The sequence below is a fragment of the Anabrus simplex genome, chromosome 9, assembly GCF_040414725.1.
Source record: "Anabrus simplex isolate iqAnaSimp1 chromosome 9, ASM4041472v1, whole genome shotgun sequence".
Taxonomy (NCBI): Eukaryota; Metazoa; Arthropoda; class Insecta; order Orthoptera; family Tettigoniidae; genus Anabrus; species Anabrus simplex.
Window position 1 is genome coordinate 36,806,923 of NC_090273.1, and position 25,234 is coordinate 36,832,156.

Genomic DNA, 25,234 nt, shown 5'->3' on the forward strand with positions numbered 1-25,234 from the left:
CCTATGTGGCGCTAGGCCAATCATACAGGGGCTAATCCCAAGCTAGGGAGGTGACACGTATGAGAAAACTTTACTATATTTAAGATGAGAAGAACGGTTATGAAAACGTAGTCACCTCCTTTTTCAAAAATGAAGGGGAGTTCGAGAGGGTGAAGCACTCTCTATCCCCGCTTTCCAGATTTGTAATTTATAGATAGACAGAAAAGAATTTACATTTTAAAAGGTAGGTTACATACTAAAGGTTTCGAACCCTCCCTGAGAGTTAAACTGCTGAGCTAGCAAGAAATGAAGATGTTAACAGGCCATTAACTTGTAGATGAACTGCTGCCCGAAGAAAGAGGCACTTCCCGCCCCCTGCTACATAATCACATACTAAGCAAGATATCGATGAAGTGGCGACGAGCCATGAACCTCAGCAGTTTTATACCCACAAGGAAGCTTCGAGACCTTTCATGAAATAAAAGTGCCACACCCCTTCCCTTTATTGGCTAACACCAAAAGTTACACACAGCATGAACAAGAAACCTAGGATTGGAGGAAAATTAATTAAGAAAATTCGGGATTGGCTGAATTCAAAACTGGCGGAAACAGAGATCAATATTGCCAACCAAAAAAACGAAAGAAAGAAATTTCACAAAGAACAAACTTATGGATACAAAATTTTCTTCAAAAACAGTTCGTTCACTTCGCACCAGGGTGCACAGTTATAGTTTTTATGTAGTGACATCTAGAAGAGAATGTCCACACTTCTTGCTACAGAGCAAACAAACACAAATCGAAATAGACACAGCTCAGAACACTTCAAAATTTACAGTAGTGACATCTTCTGAATAGCCGTTGAATTAGTTCAGTGGTTAAAGTTCCAAGTTTCTCCAGTAGAGAAGTTTCAATTGGCGCAATATTTAAATTAGCGGCGTGAAGGTGTACCGCCCGGTACAAGTACAACTTAGACTTTGGCTTATTCATGAGTAAGGTGCTAGTTTTCCACATAACAAGACGTGAGATTCGATACTTGGAGGTGGAAAACTGAGATATCTCTCCCTCAGGTTCCACGTGACACTCGGTCGACTTCTCCGTCGGGTCCACTACTGAAGGTAGTCAAATCTCAATACTGACTACATTCTCTTCATCTACGATATTATAGTTTATGAATATGATGATTTTAGCTATGAAATTATCCCTAACACTGTCCTGTATAGAGGATACGCTACGGAGTCGGAAGAAGTGCTTCTGCTCTGCATCAGTGGGGCTGGAAAGACTCTCCAGCTTGTGACTGTGGTGCTGAAGTGCAAACCATCATCCACATTCTGAAGGACTGCCCTCTGCGAACGTCTGTTGGTTCCATGAGGATATAAATCGTGTGACCACCCCCTGCGGGTGGGGGACGCACATGTAGAATACACCCGCGGTATCCCCTGCCTGTCGTTAGAGGCGACTAACAGGGGCCCAAAGGGCTCTCAACTTGGGAGTGTGGATTGGCGACCACGGGGCCCTTAGCTGAGTCTTGGCATTGCTTCCAAATAACCCGTGGTGTAGGGGTATCATGCCTGCCTCTTACCCGAAGACCCCGGGTTCGATTCCCGGCCAGGTCAGGGATTTTTACCTGTACCTGAGGGCTGGTTCGAGGTCCACTCAGCCTACGTGATTAGAATTGAGGAGCTATCTGGCGGTGAGATAGCTGCCCCGGTCTAGAAAGTCGGGAATAACGACCGAGAGGATTCGTCGTGCTGACTACAAGACACCTCGTAATGTGCAGGCCATCGGGATGAGCAACGGTCGCTTGGTAGGCCAAGGCCCTTCAAGGGCTGTAGTTCCATGGTTTTTGAAATAAATAAATAAATAAATAAATAAATAAATAAATAAATAAATAAATAAATAAATAAATAAATAAATAAATAATGCAAATCAAATATTTTGTTTCTCCCTGAGAATCTTCTATCTCACCTTTGTTTATACACATTCCGTAAACCTTACGCACAATTGGTCTGTAACTCGAAAAAAAAATCCGTTCACACACTGCCCACCAGTCTTCCAATAAAACAACAATAATAATCACACATGAATCCTTGTGTATCTCCATTCCTCAGAATTTGATGTTATTGAAAGTAAAGGATATGAATTGTTAGATTTTAATCGCCACAGGAAATACAGCAATGACTGTTACGTGATGTGAAGTACAAACTAAGACAGAGCTCTGAGAAATACGGAAAATATCTCGATGTTAAAGGCTATAACATGTTATTGCCAATATTTGCGGTGCTAGAAATTTAGAAGCCACTTAAAACGTCAAGAGAGCCGTTATTCATCTTCCAATGTAAAGCTGTCGAGAATTTCCACAAAATTCTATTTTAAGTTGTTTACGACATAAAAGTAAGTTCGAAGTCCTGATCAGCGCGGAGTAAGAAGAACGAGGACAGTGGAGGAAATGGGAAGGACGGTAAATCAATTAAATTCTCATAAAGCAGCAACAATATAAGAAGTTAAACCTGAAATGCGCAAATCAAGTGGAAAGGCAGGGATGTACTTTAGTGTTGAAAACAATCCTTAGCGGACAAAGTAGGAGTATTCATACTAGGAAAGGCGTAAAATTAAGGGAGGAGACCTAGCTCAACACGGGGAAAATAGGCCAATATTCATTCGGTTCTTATATATGCTACAAACGTTGTTGACAAATGCTGCACATACCCCAGGACTGGCATGCTTCAGAGCAATCAGAATCAACTTCAATAATGTCAAAATTCTAATTATAACATTTAAAAATAAAATGTTCAAAATTTCCCGCCTTTTTAGCAATGAAGGAAACCGTGATATATTGTTAAAAAGGCGGGAAAGTTTGAACATTTTATTTTAAAATGTTATAATTAGAATTTTGACATTATTGAAGTTGCTTCTGATTGCTCTTAAGCATGCCAACCCTGGGGCATGTGCAGCATTTGTCAACAACAATTGTAGCATATTTAACAATCGAATGAATATTAACCTGTTTTTTTCCTTTGTTAAGCTGGGTCTCCCCACTTAAGCAATTTCCTTAATTGTGCCGAAAGTTGAAGGGATAAAGAGCTCGGAAAAGTTTTAAACTGTGAATATTGGATGACTCTTCTTCTTTCAGCAAATCTGTCCTTCGACAGGTATCAAATGCATGTTCTCCATTTTTCTCTGTCCTGAGCATCTTCCTTCATGTGCTTGTCCTCTCTTCACATCTGTCAGCATTCCAAACTTTCTTCGTCTTTCCTTCAACTTTTCCCTCCATGATTCTCTGTAGTAGACAGTTCGTACGTAATATGGGACCAATATGGATAGATCTAACAAACTGAAAAAAAAAAAAAAAACAAATCTCGAAAATCACTTCCGGCCTAAATGCAGTTCCGGTAAAACATCCTAAAATTGCTTGTTTCATTACGTGTTTTCTTTTCGATTAAAATACTAGCCAAGTTAACTCATTTGCATAATTATTTCTGTAATGTGTTTCTTGGATCAATATTCTCAGGCGTTTTTTCATTTTTTCAAAAATGTCCACACCAAATGTAGTTATACGAGCTTAAGTGAAACATTTCTTTTTTTGCTATTTGTTTTACGTCGCACCGACACAGATAGGTCTTATGGCGACGATGGGATAGGAAAGGCCTAGGAGTGGGAAAGAAGCGGCCGTGGCCTTAATTAATTAAGGTACAGTCCCAGAATTTGCCTGGTGTGAAAATTGGAAACCACAGAAAACCATCTTCAGGGGTTCGAACCCACTGTCTCCCGAATACTGGATACTGGCCGCACTTAAGCGACTGCAGCTAACGAGATCGGTTTAAGTGAAACACTAGCGCTCGTAGTGGTGCTTAAGTGAAGCTCTGCATTGACTCCAATTAGTGCTCGTATTGTTAGAAAAAAGGCAAAATGCTCTTCTAATCGACTGGATAACGATGATTGAGAAAATGATTGTAATTTTTAGGAATAAATAAAGAATATATTCTCATACTTTATTATATTTACCTAAAATTCGTAGCTCATATCCCTAGGATGTTTTCAACATTGAGTTGCTTGCCTGAATGGCTAGAACTGTGGATTTTTCTTTGCTAATGGTTGAACTTTCCAGTAGCACAGTGAATGTTTTCAGCAAGGCAAGGATGGGGAAGGGCTAGGATTGGGAAGGAAGCGGTCGTGGCCTTAATTAAGGTACAGCCCCTGAATTTTCCTGGTGTGAAAATGGGGCGGAAACGATGGAAAACCATCTTCTGTGATGCCGACAGTGGGATTGGAACCCATCATCTCACGAATGCGAATAGCTCACAGCTACGCGACCCTAACCGCATGGCCAACTCGCTCGGTAAGGCAGGGATAAAGTAGCTGCATAGAGTAACAGGATTGCATGGAGTTAGAGCAAAGTACCTTCCGATTGGACGAGAGCAGTAATTGCACTTGTCTATAAGCACATTATGAGACGTTCTGATTCATTGGAAAATACTATTATGCTTGGGGAAGTAGAGGGGTCTCTGAGATGACGGCGGCCAGAATTGAGATGGATCCGACTACATCAAATCCAATACAAACATGTCACTGGAGGATCTGGGGTATGTAATTGAAGACCAAAACATCTGGAGCCAGTCCATCTATGCAGTCACCAGGCGTCGACGTCGATTTGATGGCACCTGATCATCGTTATCACAAAGAAAGAACTAGCTCCTGGCGCCGACCTACCTTACCCTGTATGAGTGTCACTCAAGCGCTTAGAGTGTCGGCGTCCCTCGATGCAAGACCAACCTGAAGAAATGGGGGATCCTTTCAGCAAACGCAGACCGCTCGTGTAAATGTGGTGCTGAACACGACCAAGGCGACATACTTATCCGCCACAACCCATGCACATCACAAGAGCTTTTTAGAGGAAACAACAAGGCTTTCGCAGCTGCAGATTTTTGGAAATTCTAACCGGGAACGGAAATGAATGAATGGTCATCATCGTCGTCATCATCATCATCATCATCATCATCATCATCATCATCATCTTCATCATCATAAGCAAGGTCACAGAAAGGAGTGAAACAACTATCGTGGTATTTCATTGATCTGTGTAGTACGCAAAGCGTTCAGAAGCATTTTGTAAAGGAGAGTGCGGTGGTTGGATGGAAACCATCGTGGATCCAGACTACACAGGGGATGTCAGGACGGAGTTTTCAGTATGCATCAAATTATCTGAAAATACTACGAGAGAAATAAGCAATTATATTTATGTTCCATTTATCCAGAGAAAGCTGGGTATTTTGTGCTGTCCCCAATATTTCTGCAACTAACACATCACACTGACCTCCAACACACTGACTCGCAGTTTTCTAAACAAGGAAGACACCGCTCACCCTCGTCGGCGGTTTATTTTATGAAGGCAGTGTCACGCTGGCAAGAACCACACGAAATTCTTACCAGCAACATTCTTCTGTATCCTTAGTTTTCTTCTTCTTAAGGCTCTGTATCCATACGGAGATTGGCCATCCACGTAAACAGCTCTGATCTTTGCATTGTATTGAGCCATTACTATGTGAATTTATAGAGTGGTTTCCCGTTGTCTTCTGCATCCTAATGCCGGTGACCAAAATTTGGTTCCCTTCACCTTTAAGGACAATTTCTTACCCCCAGGATCTTTGTAATTCGGCGTTATGCTGTTGCTAATCCTAAATAAATAAATAAATAAATAAATAAATAAATAAATAAATAAATAAATAAATAAATAAATAAATAAATAAATAAATAAATAAATAAATAAATTCCTAACCTATAGCCGCTCATCCATTCTCAGGGAGACTGTTGGCACATCAAATAGGGGATCTCCTTACACCGGGAGATATTCGGTCCCTACGCAGTTTGCCCGCCCGGAAGATGGCTTATTTTTTCTTTACAATTTGTTTTACGTTACAGCGACACAGATAGGTCTTATGGTGACGATGGGACAGGAAAGTGCTAGGAGTGGGAAGGAAGCAGCCGTGGCCTTAATTAAGGTACAGCCCCAGCATTTGCCTGGTGTGAAAATGGGAAACACCGAGCTCGATAGCTGCAGTCGCTTAAGTGCGGCCAGTATCCAGCAATAGGGAGATAGTGGGTTCGAGCCCCACTGTCGGCAGCTCTGAAGATGGTTTTCCGTGGTTTCCCATTTTCACACCAGGCAAATGCCGGGGCTGTACCTTAATTAAGGCCACGGCCGCATCCTTCCAATTCCTAGGCCTTTCGTATCCCATCGTCACCACAGGACCTATCTGTCTCGGTGCGACGTAAAGCAAATAGCAAAAAAAAAAAAAAAAAAAAGGAAACTGCGGAAAAACATCCTCAGGGCTGTTGACAGTGGGGCTCGAACCCACTATCTCCCGAATGCAAATTCACAGCTGCGCGCCCCTAACAGCACAGCCAACTCGCACGGTAAAGATGGCCGACTAAGTAAGGGCAGAAGGTATAGATAAACAATAAAAATTCTGTGCCCTAGGAAACGCAGAACACGAAGAGTAGAGTCCCCATCTGTATCATAGATTCCATGGCTATTGTTTCGAAGCAAGCAAAATGGCCAAACATTAGGGCAGTATGGTCGAAAAAATATAAATTGCCCTTTTAACTGGTATTATCTATGGATTGATTGTAAGAAATCAAGATGTTGGACACTTTGGGCACATAAATATAGCAGAATATGGCCCTAATATCACTAATAACAGATCGTAGTAACAAGATAAAACCGACACACAGTCAGCGCATATAATCAACTACAAATAGCTCCTAGAACCCACAACTGAGGCACAGTTCTTCTTAATAGATCGATATATTACTCAGCACATCTACAGCTGATCTTATTCAAGGCCTGTCTGACTCGGAGAGAGTATGTCCGATCAGATCTAATGGCACTTCACTTTTTCTTAAGGCAGCCTCAGCAGTTCGTTTCCATGTGTCTTAGGACGATTTCTTCGATAGCTAGAGCTTTCTGTACTAAATGGTGTTCATTTCTTCTTCTTACGTGACCATACCAGCGGAGGTGTTTCTCCTCCATCTTGTCGCTGATCGACACAACTTTGAAAGATCCTTGCACATGTTCTTTGCGCACTTTGTCATGCAGATTGACTCCCGCCGACCATCGCAATATCCGCATCTGTGTGACATGCGTTCTGCCTTGTCCAACATTTGGAGCCGTACATCTCGGCAGGCTGGACAGTGGTTTTGTACACTTTGCCCTTTAATTGGACTGGCATCCGCTATGTATCTTTCATGTTTAATTTCCATACAGACACATTTCGTTATTTCAAAAAGTATTTCCTTAGCTTTGAATAGTCTACATTTTATGAACTTTCACAGGTTACTTTCCTACATAAGTAGCAATCTTCTTCACTTAATATTTCATTCCCTTATCTGTTATTACGTTCCCCTTCTGACTTCATGCCATCATTACCTTTGTTTGTGCTCATAATGCATTCCGTTTTTCAAGATTGAGTCCACGCCATTCATCAACTCCTGCAAATCCCCTGTACACGCTACCGCTTGTTTATTCCTCATGATGTTCCTTTGGAACTTAATCATACTTCAAACGTACAATAGTCCACTTAAAAACGAACTTCGCAAGGCGTAAGTAGGCACAATTTTCTTGAAGGCTCTTTTCCTTCTGTATCTTTTTCCTGAACATCTTATTTTGTTATAAACAAAACATATAGCCCAACAGCTCGGAAGGACCTTGGCCTACCAAGGGACTACTGCTGAGCACGGAGTCCTGCAGATTATGAGGTTGCATGTGGTCAGCACAACGAATCCTCTTAGCCGTTATTCTTAGCTTCCTAGACGAGGACCGCTGTCTCACCATCAAATAGATCCTCAAATGTAATCACATAAGGTGAATTGATCTCGAATCATCTCTCAGATACAGGTAGAAATCCCTGACTTGATGGGAATAGACCTGGGGCTTCCGGGAAATCCCCCTGTGGGTGGGGGCGGTAGAATAATACCCACGGTATCTCCTGCCTGTCGTAAGAGGCGACTAAAAGGGGCCTCAGGGGCTCTGAACTTTGGAGCGTGGGCTGGCGACCACGAGGCCCTCAGCTGTGTCCTGGCATTGCTTCCACTTACTTGTGCCAGGCTCCTCACTTTCATCTATCCTGTCTGACCTCTCTTGGTCAACTCTTGTTCTTTTCCGACCCCGACGCTATTAGGTTTGCGAGGGCTAGGGAGTCTTTCATTTTCACGCCTTTCGCGGCCCTTGTCTTTCTTTGACCGATATCTTCATTTTTCGAAGTGTCGGATCCCTTCCATTTTTCCCTCTGATTAGTGTTATGTAGAGGATGGTTGCCTAGTTGTACTTCCTCTTAAAACAATAATCGCCACCACCACCACTTCCGGGAAAGATATAGACACGCTAAATCTACACAGCGGGACCGGTTATTGTGAACAATTAAGAAAATTCTTGTAATCTGCTTCCTGGTGGTCACCCATGAAGGTCGTGGTGTTGTAGAATACAACTACAACTGCCATAAGAGGTGACTAAATGAGCATGGGTTAACGACTACGGAACTCTTAAGAGTCTAGCGTGGCTTCCATTTATTTGTGCCAGCCTCCTCCTCTTGCCTTTCCTATCCGAACTTCCTTAGTGAACACTTATTCTCTTCTCACTTCGACGATATTATATTTTTGAGGTCTGGAAATGTTCGTTAACCTTCCGTTTCATTTTAGCGATACCCTCTTTCTTAGAATGATTGGAACTTATCCATTTTTTCCTTTGATTTAGTGTTAAGAGGGAATGGTTACTGAGTGATAGTTCTCTTAGAACATCCGCCCTCACCACCACCTCTTGTGAATTTCACTAATAGGAAAAGTCCTCTCAGTTTTAATTACTGTGTTGATGGGTTGCAAGTTCCTTATGGTGATCACACTAAGTAGCTAGGTGTTAATATAAGGAAAGATCTTCATTGGGGTAATCAAGTAAACGGTATTGTATATAAAGGGTACAGATCTCTGCACATGGTTTTGAAGGTATTTAGGGATTGTAGTAAGGATGTAAAGGAAATTCGACGTTCCGTTTTACTCTAGGCCTACTAGATGGCAGACCGAATAAACCGAAAGTCTCTTGGGCGTCTATGGCTGAGATTTAATTAATTTTGTCGGGTAAACACCAAATGTGTCACCAGAGATCTTTTACATGCCGACATCGTACGACATGGAGTGTCGAATGGACTTTTTTCCACCCTTCAATAATCCGATTGCCTTTGCCGGGTTTGAACCCGCTGTCTTGGGATCCGGAGGCCGACACTCTACCACTGATCCACAGAGGCAGTATTATTCTATTCGAAAAGTGGGAAAAGCCAAAGAAAAACAGAAAAACAGATTCCGATAAAATAGTAGTGTTACGAAAATGTTTCAAAGTTTGGGCTGGGAAGACTTTGAAGTAAGGAGACGAGGCTGCTCGATTAAGTGGTATGTTCCGAGCTGTCAGTGGAGAGAATAACATTAGTAGACGAATCATTTTGAGTGATGTTTTTAAAAGTAGGAAAGACCACAGTATGAAGATAATGTTGGAATTGAAGAGGACAAATTGTGACAAATATTTGTTTACAGGAAGAGGCATTAGGGATTGGAATAACTTAGCAAGGGAGATGTTCAATAAATTTCCAAGTTCTTTGCAATTATTTAAGAACAGACTAGGAAAGAAACAGATAGGGAATTCTGCCCTAAACGCAGATCAGTGGTGATTGATTCATTGATTGATAATCTAAAAAGAATTTATTTATCATTGACTTGCATTTAGGGCTGACGCGCAGGTGGCACATTTTATTACCTATCACCTAGACTTTCTTAAATTATTTTAAAGAAGTTAGAATTTTTTGAACATGTCCCTTGGTAAATCATTCTAATATTTAAGTCCCCTTCCTGTGAAAGAATCCTTGCCCCAATTAGTTCTCTTGAATCCAAACTTTATCTTCAGATTTGTGATGATCTTTTGAAACATTCACTGGAACGTATTCGTCTACTAATGTCATTCCACGTCATCTCTCCACTCACAGCCTGGAGCATACAGTTTGGTCGAAAAGCTCGTCTCTTTACTCCGAAATATCCCAGCCCAAACAATGTAACATTACTCGTCTGTCTGAAATCAGCGAGAACAAATCGTGTTGTGTTCCTTTGGGTGTTTTCCAGTACTCGCATCTAGTAATACTTGTGAGGGTCCCATAGACTGTAACTATATTCTAAGTGGGGTCTTTCTTGTGACTTATACGCCCTCACCATTACATCCTTACTGCAATCCCTAAATACCCATAAACACCATCGATATGTGCATGTATAAAATATGTTTGATGTCTCAGTGTACAATTTAATTTGTACAAACCCTTCGTTCACGCCAAAGAGCGTTTTCAAAGTACATTCGTGGACGGTATGTATAATACTGTCACATTGTTAGTCCTGCTCGTTAAGTGCACAGTATTTATGAGGGGTCGCTGTTTTGGCCGGCTCCGTGGCTGAATGATTAGCGTACTGGCCTTCGGTTCAGAGGGCCCCAGGTTCAACTCCCGGCGGGTTTATTCTTCTCGCTCAAGGACTTGGATTTATGCTCGTACTGACACACATCTCTTTATGTGCATACAACGCACCACACGACCAACCAGGATAGAAGAACGCAGTAGTAAATACACCCCTCCACGTAGATCAGGCGTCAGGAAGGGCATCGTGCCGCAAAAATCAGCCGAAATCTACATCAAGTCCCAAATCCAAGAAACTTGGAAAATGGCTAGAGAAGGAGAAGTAGAAGACGGGAACCTACATTATTTCAGATGGGACAATATTTTGCCGGGTTGCATAAAATTACAAAGTACGGGGCGAGTGATTTTTTCCTTCTTTTAACAATTGACCTTGCGTTACACCGACACAGCTATGTCTTATGGCGACGATTGGAGAGGAAATGGCTAAGAGTGGGCAGGAAGTGGTCGTAGCCTTAATTAAGGAAGAGCTGCGGTGTTCACCTGGTGTGAAAATGAGAAACTATGGCTAGAACTATGCGCGGAGAGCCGCGAAGTTAATGTCTTGGCGGATGCAAACTGTATAGCTGTGCGGATAATTTTGCCGATAATTTCTAAATAATAATGTTGATTTATTTTCACTCAGGTATAGGACTATTTTAGAAATCTAGACATGTGAGTCTTTCCTACATTTGATGCAGTTATTTTTGCTAGTGGTGAGGCGCTCCTTAACACTGGTGTGGAATAATAGTATTATATAAAGAGCCTTGAGACCATAACGCCGTAAACCTAACCCACGCCAAGCCTAACTGGCTCCTGCCCGCAATTTGTGGACGGAAGGAGCAAAGTTTCCGAAAGGAGAACCGCTCCATATGTCGCTAGTAGTCGCAAGAGGGAATCCTTCATAAGCCTAGCACTGTAGGGAGTCAATTGCCGGCCTATTGTATTATGTTAACAGATCTACCCGTTTCAATATGAAAACCTACAACCTGTTTTCCAGTCAGTGACCGGGTCAGGGATGGAATGAATGAAGCCTCCATCTAGCGGCAAGGATAGGAATTGTGCCGGCTGCCGAAGCCTGTCGCACTCATCTGGGGCAATGATTAAGGACTGACAGATGAAATGAAATGATATTGGAGAGTGTTGCTGGAATGAAAGATGGCAGAAAAAACCGGAGTACCCGGAGAAAAATCTGTCCCACCTCCGCTTTGTCTAGCACAAATCTCACATGGAGTGACCGGGATTGGAACCACGGAATCCAGCGGTGAGAGGCCGACGCGCTGCTGCCTGAGCCACAGAGGCACTATCCGTTTCAATACGTTGGGTGTAATATAGTCAAATAGTTGCAATATCCGCGGAAAACCATCTTCAGGGCTGCCGACAGTGTGGTTCGAAGTCAGTATTCCCGAGTGCAAGGTGATAGCTACGCCACCCAAACCGTGGAGCCAATCGCTCGGTACGGGTGAGTGACTCACGCGGAGTAAACATTAAGTGGTGGTGGTAGTTTTAAGAGGAAGTACAACTGGGCTACCATCCTCTTTTAACTCTAATCAGAAGGAAAATTTGAAATGGTCCGATACTTCGAAAAATGAAGGTATTGGCAAAAGAAAGGCAAAGATTATGAAGGGCGTTTAAGAGAGATTCTCTAGGACTCGCAAGTCTAATGCTGTCGAATTCGGAAAAGGACACAAGAGTGCACCAAAGGGCATGGTAAGAAGGAGTAATGGGAAGAGCGTAACGCGAGTAAGTGGAATCAATGCCAGATTCAGTAAGGGGACCAGTGATTGCCAACTCATGCTCTCATGGGACCGTGGTGGTTATGGCAGTTATTGTTTTAAGAGGAAGCACAATTTGGCAACATTGAAAATATGAAGGTATCGTCAAATGAAGACAAGGGCGTAAGATTGAATGTCTCTTTAGGTCTCGCAAGCGTGATATTGTCATGGTTGGAAAAGTACAATACTTGACCAAGGGTGCCGGATATAAAAGATGAAAGCAAGGAGCCTGGCACAAGTAAGTGAAAGCAATGACACTCAACTAGGTGAACCGTGCTCACCAACCCACGCTCCCTGATGGCCCTTTTAGTCACCTTTCACGACAGGCAGTGGATACCGTGGAGGTATTCTACGTTCCTCATCGATATGGGGAGATGTAGACATTAAAATTGAGCTCTAATTTTAAAAATTCCTTACAGACCATAATTTTGAGACCTTTTAAAACAGTTAATAGCATTTTTTTACGGAATCCAATGAGCTATTTAAGGGGAATAATAACTGAAATGTTGAATAAAAATAATAATGCCATTTGCTTTACGTCTCACTAACTACTTTTATGGTTTTCGGAGACGCCGAGGTGCCGGAATTTTGTCCCGCAGGAGTTCTTTTACGTGCCAGTAAGTTTAGCGACACGAGGCTGATGTATTTGAGCACCTTCATATACCACCGGACTGAGCCAGGATCGAACCAGAGCCACTCAGCCCGGCTGAAATGGTGAGACTTTTTTTTTTACAAAAAAGTCTTGTGTTTTTCAATTTTAACCTTAAAAATCCCCAATTCTTCCTCTTTCAAATCCCGTTGTCACGTTTGCTGCAACGCCATTTTCAAAGCTCTAAATGTGGCTCGGTGTATATAGAGCAAGCACACGCACTTTCCCTCAGGCTGTCAATAATATTGGGTTCAAAGTTCATTCGGACTACCATTTCAATAATCCCTCTGGAGTATATTTACCTTGTATTAGGCTTACGTTGTGTGTAAGAGGAGAGAGAAGTCTGGGAGACTAACTAAAAGTCCAGAACAGTTTTGATGCAAGTGTGCCGTCACTAAACTGGATCGCATCTCCAATAAATCTATCAGGGAGAGATTCGGCGTTGCACCGATTCAAGAAAAAATGCCCAAGAGTCGTCAACGATGGTTTGGACATGTACTAAGGGCAGACGCTGACACTATCGCGATGGGCCGATACCTTCACAAAGATCTGTAGAGCGTGAATCTCCACCCTGGCATGGCCCAGGACAGAACTAAATGGGGACAATGAATACCTGTAGTGGACTCCGACAGCAGGGGGGACAAACGCTGAAGAAAAAGATGTTTCTTAAAATTTTCAATTGCATTTCTCCAGCTCAAAATATTATCAGCTCATTCCCGTTTGTTGAAATGCTCCTTACGAAGGAGTTCTCAACAGATTCACCTGAAATTTTCAGATAATTTTTCAGTTTGTACAGAAATTGAAAGTAGTTCTTCATTTTATTCTCAGTTGAATCTTACCTTCTATTTTTGATCCTAAAAAACCAAACTAGTTTTTTTACCTATTGGATGGATAATTAAAAACCTATATCTCCAATAGTTTATGTATGACTGTAAAATCCAGAGTTAATATTAAGTACTTGAGTAATGTTGAAAATTCTGTCAAATTATAATCCAAAACATAATGAAAACTGTGCCGCAATGAGAATTTTCCATGCAACATATAAAAATAAAAGTTATTTGTTAGTAACTTTACAACAAATTAACCAATCATCTTCAATTTTTTTGTGGTGCTCTATCTTATTAATATATATTCGTGTTTTAAATTTGGTTGTGATAAGTATTACATTGTAGAAGTTCAAAACTTCACTCTTCACTCCCCCTTATAATGATTAAAATTGATCTTACCCTGCTGTACAACATAATTTGAACGGATACTTACCGACTACAATCATATCCCCGTGGTCAGACACTGTCTGGAATGACGGAGCTTCTCCGGATACTTCACAGCGATATCTGCCGGTGCTCGATAGATTGACAGAGCGTAGTGTTACGTGGCTCTCGGAAGATTGTTCTATCTGTTAAACAAACGAATAGTACACGTGATATTTAATGTGACTGATACACTTCCTTGGGATACAGGGTGATTCAAAAGGTTGCTCTGAAACTGAAGTGTCCGTACAAGGTTCGAAGTACAACTTTCGACTAAGAATGTAAGTAGGCACATCAGTAAGTATCTGTAATTTTGCTCCAATTGTCTTTAGGTTGGCTCGATGGCGTTGTGTCCTCAGCACCCGCTAGATGGCACCGTTGTCTACGTCTGTGGTAGGTATCAGCGTTTCGTAATCCATTTTTTGTGTTCTGAGGGTGTGCCAGGAGCGGAAAATCATAGAAGACTTTCAACACAATACGGGGACAGCAAAGCGTTTACCAGTAGATTTAACGGTTCAAAAGCGGCCGCACGAGCGTGAAGGATGAGGAAAGATCCGGACGTCCATCTGCAGTCGTAACTGATACCAATATTGAACAACTGAGTGATATGATCCTAAATAACAGACGAGTGACTGTTCTAGGAATTTCCGCTCCTGGTACATCCTCAGACCACAAAGAAAAAAAGCTGGATCGCGGAACGCTGTTCTTCCTTGGTGCAAACAGAGAGTGGCGCGGTCATATTTACGTCGCAACAGTGCAAGCTGTACTGATCTGATAACTTTGAAACCTTCCACAGACCTAGACTACGGAGCCATCTAGCGGCTGGTGAGCTTAAAATGCCATAGAGCAAACCTAAGGACAATTAGAGAAAAATTGCAGATACTTAATGAACTGCCCTCGTATAATCCCAGGCGAAACCTGGGAATGTCAGGAATGATATAATTTATTTATTTAAAAATGATTTACATTCCTAAACAATTCAGAACCGACAATCAGTGAAGCGATAATTGTTAGAGCAACTTTTGGAACACCCTATATATACCGTATTTGTATACATGTGAAATACAATATACTCTTGTGTCTCAGGACCCGCCAACCCAATGAAGGTGACATTTGGCAGACATTTTTCCTAGATCATAAGTAAAGAGTTAAACAACTCTTTTTGAAAAAGTTACCCCCAAAGGGATAAGAATAAGGGCATGCAAACTCAAAAAATTGGCAGTGTTTTTTGAGCGGCAGGTCACGGATTGCTATAATATTTAACTGACATGGATATGTCTTGGGATCATCTGAAACTTTGTATCGCGAAATTAGCGATACGAAATGTGTGACGTGATGTTCCCTAGCAATCGTGCAGGCTGTGATGTGGAGCATTGATGGATGGCCGTAGCTGAGAGATATAATCAAAGAGTGGAGTTAGAGTAGAGAAGTTCGATGTGATCTTGCAGGCTGTGATATGAAGTATTGATAGATGGCCATAACTAAGAGACACAGAGAAGGCTCTTCTAACAAAGAGGCCTCTTCTCACCACAGTCTATAGATCTGATTATTATATTCGTAGTAGTTAGTAGTATTAGTATTTATTCTTGAACATAACAGGCGTTCAGCGCCCAAATACATGTTCACAATAAAAAAATAATAGTAATAAATAAATAAAATAATAATCTACAAACAATTCTAAACTGAAGCTCTATATACTAACTAGCTACCTGAACGAAATACTCCTGAACTACCCTAACATACTAAATATATCCTATACAAGATCATTTTATCTGTAAAAGTCACCGACTCCTCGTTCCAGCACACTCGTCACGTGTCCTTATGCACTCATCTACTTGCGTCACATTCATTGTTCCCTGACCTACTCCCGATAAATACCAAAACAACGCAAGTCAGCAATTACATTCCATCCTGCCATATCACAAACAAACAGTCCCTACCTTTACAAAATCACACATCATTTACCCAACTCTACCCACTCCACTATTTACCCAATACCAGTACTCCCATCACCATTAATTTTATCATAATATCTCCATCCAGTGCATATCATAAAATTATTAAGCACGCTTACCATAGACATACATCACTATTCCAATCACATACCCCCGTGTCCACCCTCTTATTCTGCCTCTTTCATTTTGCTGTCACAGGACTTTTTTTTTTACCGCACATAGATACCTGTTCAACTCGCCCCCGTTTTCCCACTGCTTGATAATCCATCTTAAAATAGCCTGCTCATCCCCTCTTCCCAATAGTTTCCGATGTTCGGCACTCAGTAATCTATTTCTTATCTTACTTGTTCCTTCACAGTCACCTAATAAGTGAAAATCGTCATTCACTGCCCCACATAGTATACACACTGTCTTGTCTCTCCCTTGTAACCATCCCTTATTTTTCACATTCGTGGTAGTTGCGTAGGGCCTATCGAAGCAGTGAATCCTGCACTTGTCGACTCCTAATTCTGTACACATGTCTTCCGGAAACGATTCATTAAATGCAAAATTAATCGTTATCAATCTGAGTTTCATTAATGAAAGATATATTTGTCATAATTTGATTTTCCCAAAGGGAAATTTGAAACCATTTTTTGTATAATTTCGTAGTGTTCCCAAAAATGTTGGAACTAATCGAGGAACTAAACCTCGAAACAATAACATCGCCACCGGGCGAGTTGGCCGTGCGGTTAGGGGTGAGCTTGCGTCTGGGAGAGAGTGGGTTCGAACCGCACTGTCGGGAGCCTTGGAGATGGTTTTCCGTGGTTTCCCATTTTCACAGCAGACAAATGCAGGGGCTGTACCTTAGTTAAGGCCACGGCCGCTTCCTTCCCAATCCTAGCTCTTTCCTCTGCCATCGTCGCCGTAAGACCTCTCTGTGTCAGTGCGACGTAAATAAATTCTAAAAATGAAAATAAAATAACATCGCCGTTGTGATATCGCGTTCTATAGATTGAGGCTAGCAAACATTACGAAATAAGGGGAAACTAGCTCCCTCGGTGTAATAACATAATGATGATGATACAACCGGCCAGGGCGGGGGCCGTGACATAGCGGAAGGTCAACGGAATGACTAGCCAGCTGGACTCACGCCAACGACAGAGTACAGGTATTGGAATAATTCGCATTCTAGTCTAGAGTGGAGAGAAGTGAGGACTTCATTAGCATAAATTCTAAATTTCAAGTTTCTAAATATTTTGAGTGTGATAAGTTGTTTCTCTTTCAGGTACAGTTCTGTTACCGTATATTTTCTTTTTCAGGTAGTTTATTTATTCAAAATTTGTTTCGGCAGACTGAAGAAGAACTTTGGCCGGTAAGTTTCTCTCATATAAGTTTCAATATTGTGTGAGTGTATTCAAAGATTTCTCGCTCTTGAGGATATCTGTGCCGTGGGTCAACATTATCACACATTTTGAAGACAGCCACATGAGAAGTACTTCATTAATGTAAGTTATAACATTTCAACAATTATGCACTAGCTATATTACGCAGTAATATTCCTCGTTTTCGATTATGTTTTAAGCCATCCCCTCCGCTACGGGCGTCTTACTCCACGTAATTTTTTCTAGATAGTATAGTAAGACATGTGTTCACCAAGTTTAGTTGACAGCTGTGCTAGAATATAACACAACCATCCATAATCTCGGCCATTTTGGGCATTCCTTCTCAACTTCCATTCCGATTGGGGCTGAACTATGACTTAAACGGCATCCAGAGTGTCACAGAGTTATGGGAGTCCTGCCCCCTACAGCCATTTCTTCAGATAGTAAGCCGTATGTGTACTATGTTAGTTGAGAGCTATGCTGAAACATACACACATTCATCTGTAAGCTCGGTTATTTTGTATATTTTCTTTTTCACTCATTCTCACTCCGTGTCGATGCGGCTGAACATAGACTTAAACGACACGCGGAGTGTCACTGTTCATCTCAGGGACTTCGAAACCTACGGATTCGACATTATTTTCGATTACTTTTATGACACACTCTCCACCTCCACCCCTAGGGGTGGTTGATTGATTGATTGATTGATTGGTTGATTGATAGAAAATGAGATGTTATATGAGAGGAAATATGACTAGGAAGAGATGGACTTGAATTGTGTTAATAGAGATGGGTTATCCCAAGAGTGTTTTTTCCAGACAGTCATATGTGAAGCAGAATCTCTCTTTGGCCTAGCTTACATTTACGCGCGTGCCTACTTGAATTAATTTTAATAATTTTATTTAATCATAAATTACTTTCACCAGACAGAGGAGTTACATAAAGATTTTATTAAAAATGAGATTTTGACAACACGAACAGAATTTCACACTTAGGCCTAGAAACCTTGTTTTAATTAACATATACATTCATATATTGGGGTTTCAATACTTCTGTATAGTTTACGATCCAAGTAAAAAAATGTGAAATCTTTCTACAGCTTAGCAAAACTTCTCCGGTTCAAATGCTTCTGGAAACAGTTCAAGATTCGGCTCTACAAAACCGTAATCCAGTCCATTGTAACGTGCAGTATCTGAAAACAGGACTTTCATGAACTCTTCATTTCTAAGAGAAAAGTTTTTCAAAAGATTTTCTGGACGCAAACATGGGTGAATGGAGGATTTAATTAACATATACATTCATATATTGGGGTTTCAATACTTCTGTATAGTTTACGATCCAAGTAAAAAAATGTGAAATCTTTCTACAGCTTAGCAAAACTTCTCCGGTTCAAATGCTTCTGGAAACAGTTCAAGATTCGGCTCTACAAAATCGTAATCCAGTCCATTGTAACGTGCAGTATCTGAAAACAGGACTTTCATGAACTCTTCATTTCTAAGAGAAAAGTTTTTCAAAAGATTTTCTGGACGCAAACATGGGTGAATGGAGGATTTATTTAACATATACATTCATATATTGGGGTTTCAATACTTCTGTATAGTTTACGATCCAAGTAAAAAAATGTGAAATCTTTCTACAGCTTAGCAAAACTTCTCCGGTTCAAATGCTTCTGGAAACAGTTCAAGATTCGGCTCTACAAAACCGTAATCCAGTCCATTGTAACGTGCAGTATCTGAAAACAGGACTTTCATGAACTCTTCATTTCTAAGAGAAAAGTTTTTCAAAAGATTTTCTGGACGCAAACATGGGTGAATGGAGGATCAAACACAGTCGTGAACTAGAGGAGCTGCGCCAAGAGGTCACAATAGCAGGGACTATCAGAAGCAAGCGACTGCAATGGGATGGACATGTGGCCAGGATAGAAGAACACAGATGGCCACGGAATCTACATCACCGTATATTCACAAGGTTTTTTCTTAAACAATATTTCTTTCCTTTTGTTACAGTCTCCCTTCAATATCTAAAAACTTTATAACAGAAAACTTAACCTCAACTTTGGTTATTCTTAAGGAGTTTCCCCAGGTCATCGTATTTTAAATTTTACATTTTGAAAATTTTATGTCTCTCCTTAAGATATTTAAAGTGCGTATTTCTCCAGCATTTTCAAGAAAGAAGATATCTTATATACGGATTTTATCTCAAGTTTGAACAATGACTTGTTGAGTGTTTTGGCTGAACTTGAAGATACATTTTATCTCATCATTATTATCATCACCATCATCATACGTGGTTTTATTTCGTTCCCATTTTTAGCTGAAGATGTTCCGCATTAGGAACGAAACATGTACTTTTTCAAATAATATAACACGAATTTAAGCTGGAAAATGGTTTATAATTACATAGACTAGCATTAAAAACAAACAAACAAGTATTGGAAGGTGGGATCCTTCCTTCAACCCAAACTTAGTTGATATAGGGTTCTGCCTTAGTACCAGAGAAATATATCTTATTCACTGTGTACTTTAATATCTTCTTATGATATCATTTTCAATTGCTTTTTGTTTTACGTCGCACCGACACAGATAGGTCTTATGGCAACGATGGGATAGGAATGGGAAGGAAGTGGCCGTGGCGTTATTTAAGGTACAGCCCCAGCATTTGCCTGGTGTGAAAATGGGAAACCACGGAAAACCATCTGCAGGGCTGCCGAGATTGGGGTTCGAACACACTATCTCCCGATTACTGGATACTGGTCGCACTTAAGCGACTGCAGCTATCGAGCTCGTTGATATCATTTTCTACAATCACTCTTGTCACCTTGTTCGTTCTCAAAGAAATGGAGACTAATAACATTATGGTTTACACCAGCTGTCCACACGGTTTCCTTCTCAGAATGGAGTGGCCTGTCGACCAGGAAATGCATGTTTTGTTTGTTTACACGTGTACTAAAGTGAACATGACATTCATCGGGCCTCCATCAATCATCAGGGTAATGTACAGTAGGTGCTCGTAAAGGTTCGCCGATACACGTCCACAGTAATACATAGGATTCAACTCGTGACACGCTTGTGTAGGGCAGCATCTTCACCCCAACCCTAGTGTATTTTATTCATAACTAGCTGTTACTACAGCTATAGCAAGTGGAAAGTTGTCTAACTCCCCAACTACTTTCCGCCAATATTCAGGCGGGCTGTTTTACTCCGGACTTGGCAGTAATCCCATCTGTAGGACATGCGTGGCAGCAGAAGAGGCAAAGCACATCACAACAGTGGTCAATGTAAAGTCATTGTCCTTCCTTCTTTCATGACTCCCTCTTGTCTTATTCATCAAGGGATCGTTCCTTTACGGTTTTTCTCATTTTTAAATAACCAATCTTCACAAGTTTCCTTGTCGAAGTGGGTGGATGATTACGCGGTTTTACACCTTAAGATAATCCTGACAAAACCATCGTCAGTTAACATGGTTGAACAATACTACCATGTTAGCGATGCCCGGCGTTCATATGGACTAAGCAACAGAAGTCTACATTCATTAATTCTATAGTAATATAATAGTCGGTACGGTAAAACTGTATAAAAATATAAATGATTGAAAATTGTATTCTCCTAAGCGCACGCCTAACTTGCCCGGTGCGTAGTACTTTTTGATAGGACCAATAAATAGGTACCCTCTTAAAAAATTATATTTTTGGCGCCTTCCCCTAACTACCATTTCAATCAGCGTGGAAAACTTTGTAACATCGACTGTAGTGCCTTACTCGCTGACTTCACATACCGATTTTCATTAAATTCTGTTGACCTATTTCCTCATGGTTCGGCGTTCATATGGACTTAAGCAACAAAAATCGAGGTTCAAGAATATCTTTGTTATCACAGCCGGTACGGCAAAAATGGTAAGACCCCAACTAGAGTATGGTTTCAGTGTATGGGACCCTCACCAGGATTACCTGATTCAAGAACTGGAAAAAATCCAAAGAAAAGCAGCTCGATTTGTTCTGGGTGATTTCCGACAAAAGAGTAGCGTTACAAAAATGTTGCAAAGTTTGGGTTGGGAAGAATTGAGAGAAAGAAGACGAGCTGCTCGACTGAGTGGTATGTTCCGAGCTGTCAGCGGAGAGATGGCGTAGAATGTCATTAGTAGACGAATAAGTTTGAGTGGCGTATTTAAAAGGAAAGATCACAATATGAAGATAAAGTTGGAATTCAAGAGGACAAACTGGAGCAAATATTTATTTATAGGAAGGGGAGTTAGGGATTGAAATAAATTACCAAGGGAGATGTTAAAGAAATTTCCAATTTCTTTCAAATCATTTAAGAAAAGGCTAGTAAAACAACAGATAGGGAATCTCCCACCTGGGTGACTGCCCTAAATGCAGATCAGTATTGATTGATTGATTGATTGATGTATAAGACGGAAAATTGAAGAAAATTTAATTCTGTATGACTTTAGTTATTTAGTATTAAATAGATAGTACCACTAATACAGATATTTGAGAAAATTTTAGGCCTTCCCCTAAACTACTATTTCATTCAGCGTGAATAAAACTATTTATAGCTTACATTGTAATGCCTCATTTGCGGCCTTTACATATCGATTATCTTTAAATTCTCTGCAGCTAGTTTCTCGTCATGCTCGTATGGACAGACAGACAGACAGACAGACAGACAGACAGACAGACAGACAGACAGACAGACAGACAGACAGACAGACAGACAGACAGACAGACAGACAGACAGACAGACAGACAGACAGACAGACAGACAGACAGACAGACAGACAGACAGACAGACAGACAGACAGACAGACAGACAATTTAAAAAATGTGTATTTCCTTTTTACTGTGGACACGACCGATACTGAAATACAATTCTTTTAAATTCTGAGCAATGTACAGACACAAGTCTTATTTTATTGTAACTAATATACATTCTCTCAAGATGTCGCATGGATTACTTTGGAAACTGGGATTATAAAAAAAATGACGACCTGTTTCGTTGTCTAGAATTTCTATATGCCACTGAATTGGTTTTTCTGAACTTTTATATCAATTACAATGCCACTTCCTGCGCTGAGTGGCTCAGTCAGCAAAAGCGCTAGGCTTCTGAGCCCAAGTTGGCGGGTTCGATCCTCGCTCAGTCCAGTGGTATTTGAAGGTACACAAATATGTGAGCTCCGAGGCGGTAGATTTTCCAGCACGTAAAGTAATATCTGTGGGGAAAAATCCCAGGGACTTCGGAAACCATAAAAGTAATCATCCGGGCGAGTTGGCCGTGTGGTTAGGGGCGCGCAGCTTTGAACTTGCATCTGGGAATTAGTGGGTTCGAATCCTATTATCGGCAGCCCTGAAGATGGTTTTCCATTGTTTTTCATTTTCACACTAGGCAAATGCTGGGGTTGTACCTTAATTAAGGCAACGGCTGCTTCCTTCACACTCCCTGCCCTTACCTATCCCATCCTCGCCATAATACCTATCTGTGTCGGTGCAATGTAATGCACAATTGTAAAAAACAGAAAAAGTAATGAATGGGAAGTAAAACCAATAACATTATTTCTGTGATTATGCTAGCATCAGCAAATATTCTCCTAAACCATTCGTCACCATTGCTAAGGAAGTCTTGAAACTTTTGAAATAATGTTCCATAGCACTAATAAGCACTACTACCGCTCTGCGCAGTACTTCTCGAGCACCTTCACTACCCATACAACCCCCATCTGTCTCCAGAGAGTTGTGCATTGCTGTATTTCAGAATCAGTGCAACGTAAGAAAAGTTAATAGCTGTTAAACAGGATATAACTGATCTCAATTCTCAATACCACTCTTTAGAATTTCAATGTTCCTTTTGTTGGACCTGAGGAACATTTCCAAACAAATCAGCATTTAATTTATCGGAAATTAATATGGAAGGTGTCCAAAGCGATAGTGAACCAAGCCCACTTATTTTTTACATTTTTGTTACAGCTGACCTAAGAATTACAGGAAACTCTGTACAATTCACTGCCATAGTGAACCGGGGCATTCATTCATTTGCTATCCCATAGTTGGAATCTCTGTCAGTGGCAAGTGAGAAAAGATTTACTGATTCCTTCGCAGCCATACTGAACTACGTGGTTTGTTAAAACAGACTGTCTAACTAGTGGCTGAACGGTTTGGGTCGCGAAGCTATCAGCTTGCATTCGGGAGATAGTGGATTTGAACCTCACTGTTTGCAGTCCTGAGGATGGTATTCCGCGGTTTCCCATTTTCACAGAAGACAAATTCTCAGGCTGTACCTTAATTACGGCCATAGTCGCTTCCTTCCCAGTCCTAGCTCTTTTCTGTCACATCGCCGCCATAAGACCTATCTGAGTCGGTGCGACACGAAGCAAATTGTATAAACAAGCTAATTAACAAAAATGAGTAATATTCTAGTGAAAAATATGCTCCCCATTCACCATTTGCTTAGGCAAATTTAACCATGCTAAACGGGACTGTTTTAATTATTACGTTAAGAACAATCAGTCAAATATAAGACAGTAATACACCGAGCTCGATAGCTGCAGTCGCTTAAGTGCGGCCAGTATCCGGCATTCGGGAGATAGTGGGTTCGAACCCTACTGTTTGCAGTCCTGAGGATGGTATTCCGCGGTTTCCCATTTTCACAGCAGACAAATGGTCAGGCTGTACATTAATTACGGCCACAGCCGCTTCCTTCCCAGCCAGTCCTAGCCCATTCCTGTCCCATCGTCGCCATAAGACCTATCTATGTCGGTGCGACGTAAAGCCAACAGCAAAAAAAAAAAAAACAAAAAAAACAGTAATACAATTGATACTTTTCACTGTATATTTACATTTACCATTTCAGGAGAATTAATGATCTATTATCGACTTCTAGGCTTCATTTATTAAAGTATTGTCGGATTGACTTGGCCCACTATGGTTCTGAACATACGACAGAATTTCCAGAATAACCGGTAGGTCCAGCAAAGTTTGTAACTTCCCGAACTCCGAATTGGAGCATAAGTCAGTATATCTTGCTGTAGACATATCCTGACGTGAGCTGTGTTTCAGACCTGATATACTCACATTGACTGATACTCCCGGCAAAGAGAAGACGTGTGCTATGGGCATGTTCGAAGGTGAGCTGTATTTCAGACTTGACATACTCACATTGACTGATACTCCCGGCAAAGAGAAGACATGTAACATGGGTATGTTCCAATGAGAGCTGTATTTCAGACTTGTCATACATCGACTATGGCTCCCGGAAATAAGATATGTGCTTTGGAAATGTCCTACGGTGAGCTGTGTTTAAGACTTGACATAGTCACATCGACTGTGGCTCCCGGAAATAAGATATGTGCTTTGGGAATGTCCTACGGTGTTTCAGACTTGACATACTCACATCGACTGAGACTCCCGGCAAGGAGAAGATCTGCGCTGGGGGCATGTCCCGAGGCACGTAGCGGTAGAACTCGTTTCCATCCTTGTACCACTTGATGGAGTATAGCGCCTCTCCCTCCAGGTCAAAGTGACATTCTAGCCTCGCGCTCTGGTCTCGAACTGTGTGCATCGGGATACGAACTTCGAGCAGTCTAAGAGCACGTCCACCTGAAAGAAACAATATATATTTTTAAGAATTTCACAATAATTACTAGTGACATAATAATATTAGTAAATTGATATTTAAGACATATTTATTTACACACGTTGGACTTTCGTGGAACTCCATTCCAAATCCTTACTTCGGGCACATTGGTATCATCGCTTGTTTTCTCCACGATTTCAGGGCTTCATTTCTTTCTTTCAGCATAGG

General features: G+C 41.1%; 1 protein-coding gene across 1 annotated transcript in view; it reads right to left on the minus strand.

Moving 5' to 3' along the window:
- LOC136880988 (uncharacterized) overlaps positions 1 to 25,234 on the minus strand; it is a 317,532-nt gene that overhangs the window by 29,352 nt on the left and 262,946 nt on the right. Inside the window, exons 2-3 of the mRNA XM_067153560.2 lie at positions 24,824 to 25,029; positions 14,133 to 14,268 (exon numbers count right to left, since the gene is read on the minus strand). Coding sequence (XP_067009661.1) covers positions 14,133 to 14,268; positions 24,824 to 25,029 — 342 coding nt within the window. The remainder of the gene's footprint in view (positions 1 to 14,132; positions 14,269 to 24,823; positions 25,030 to 25,234) is intronic.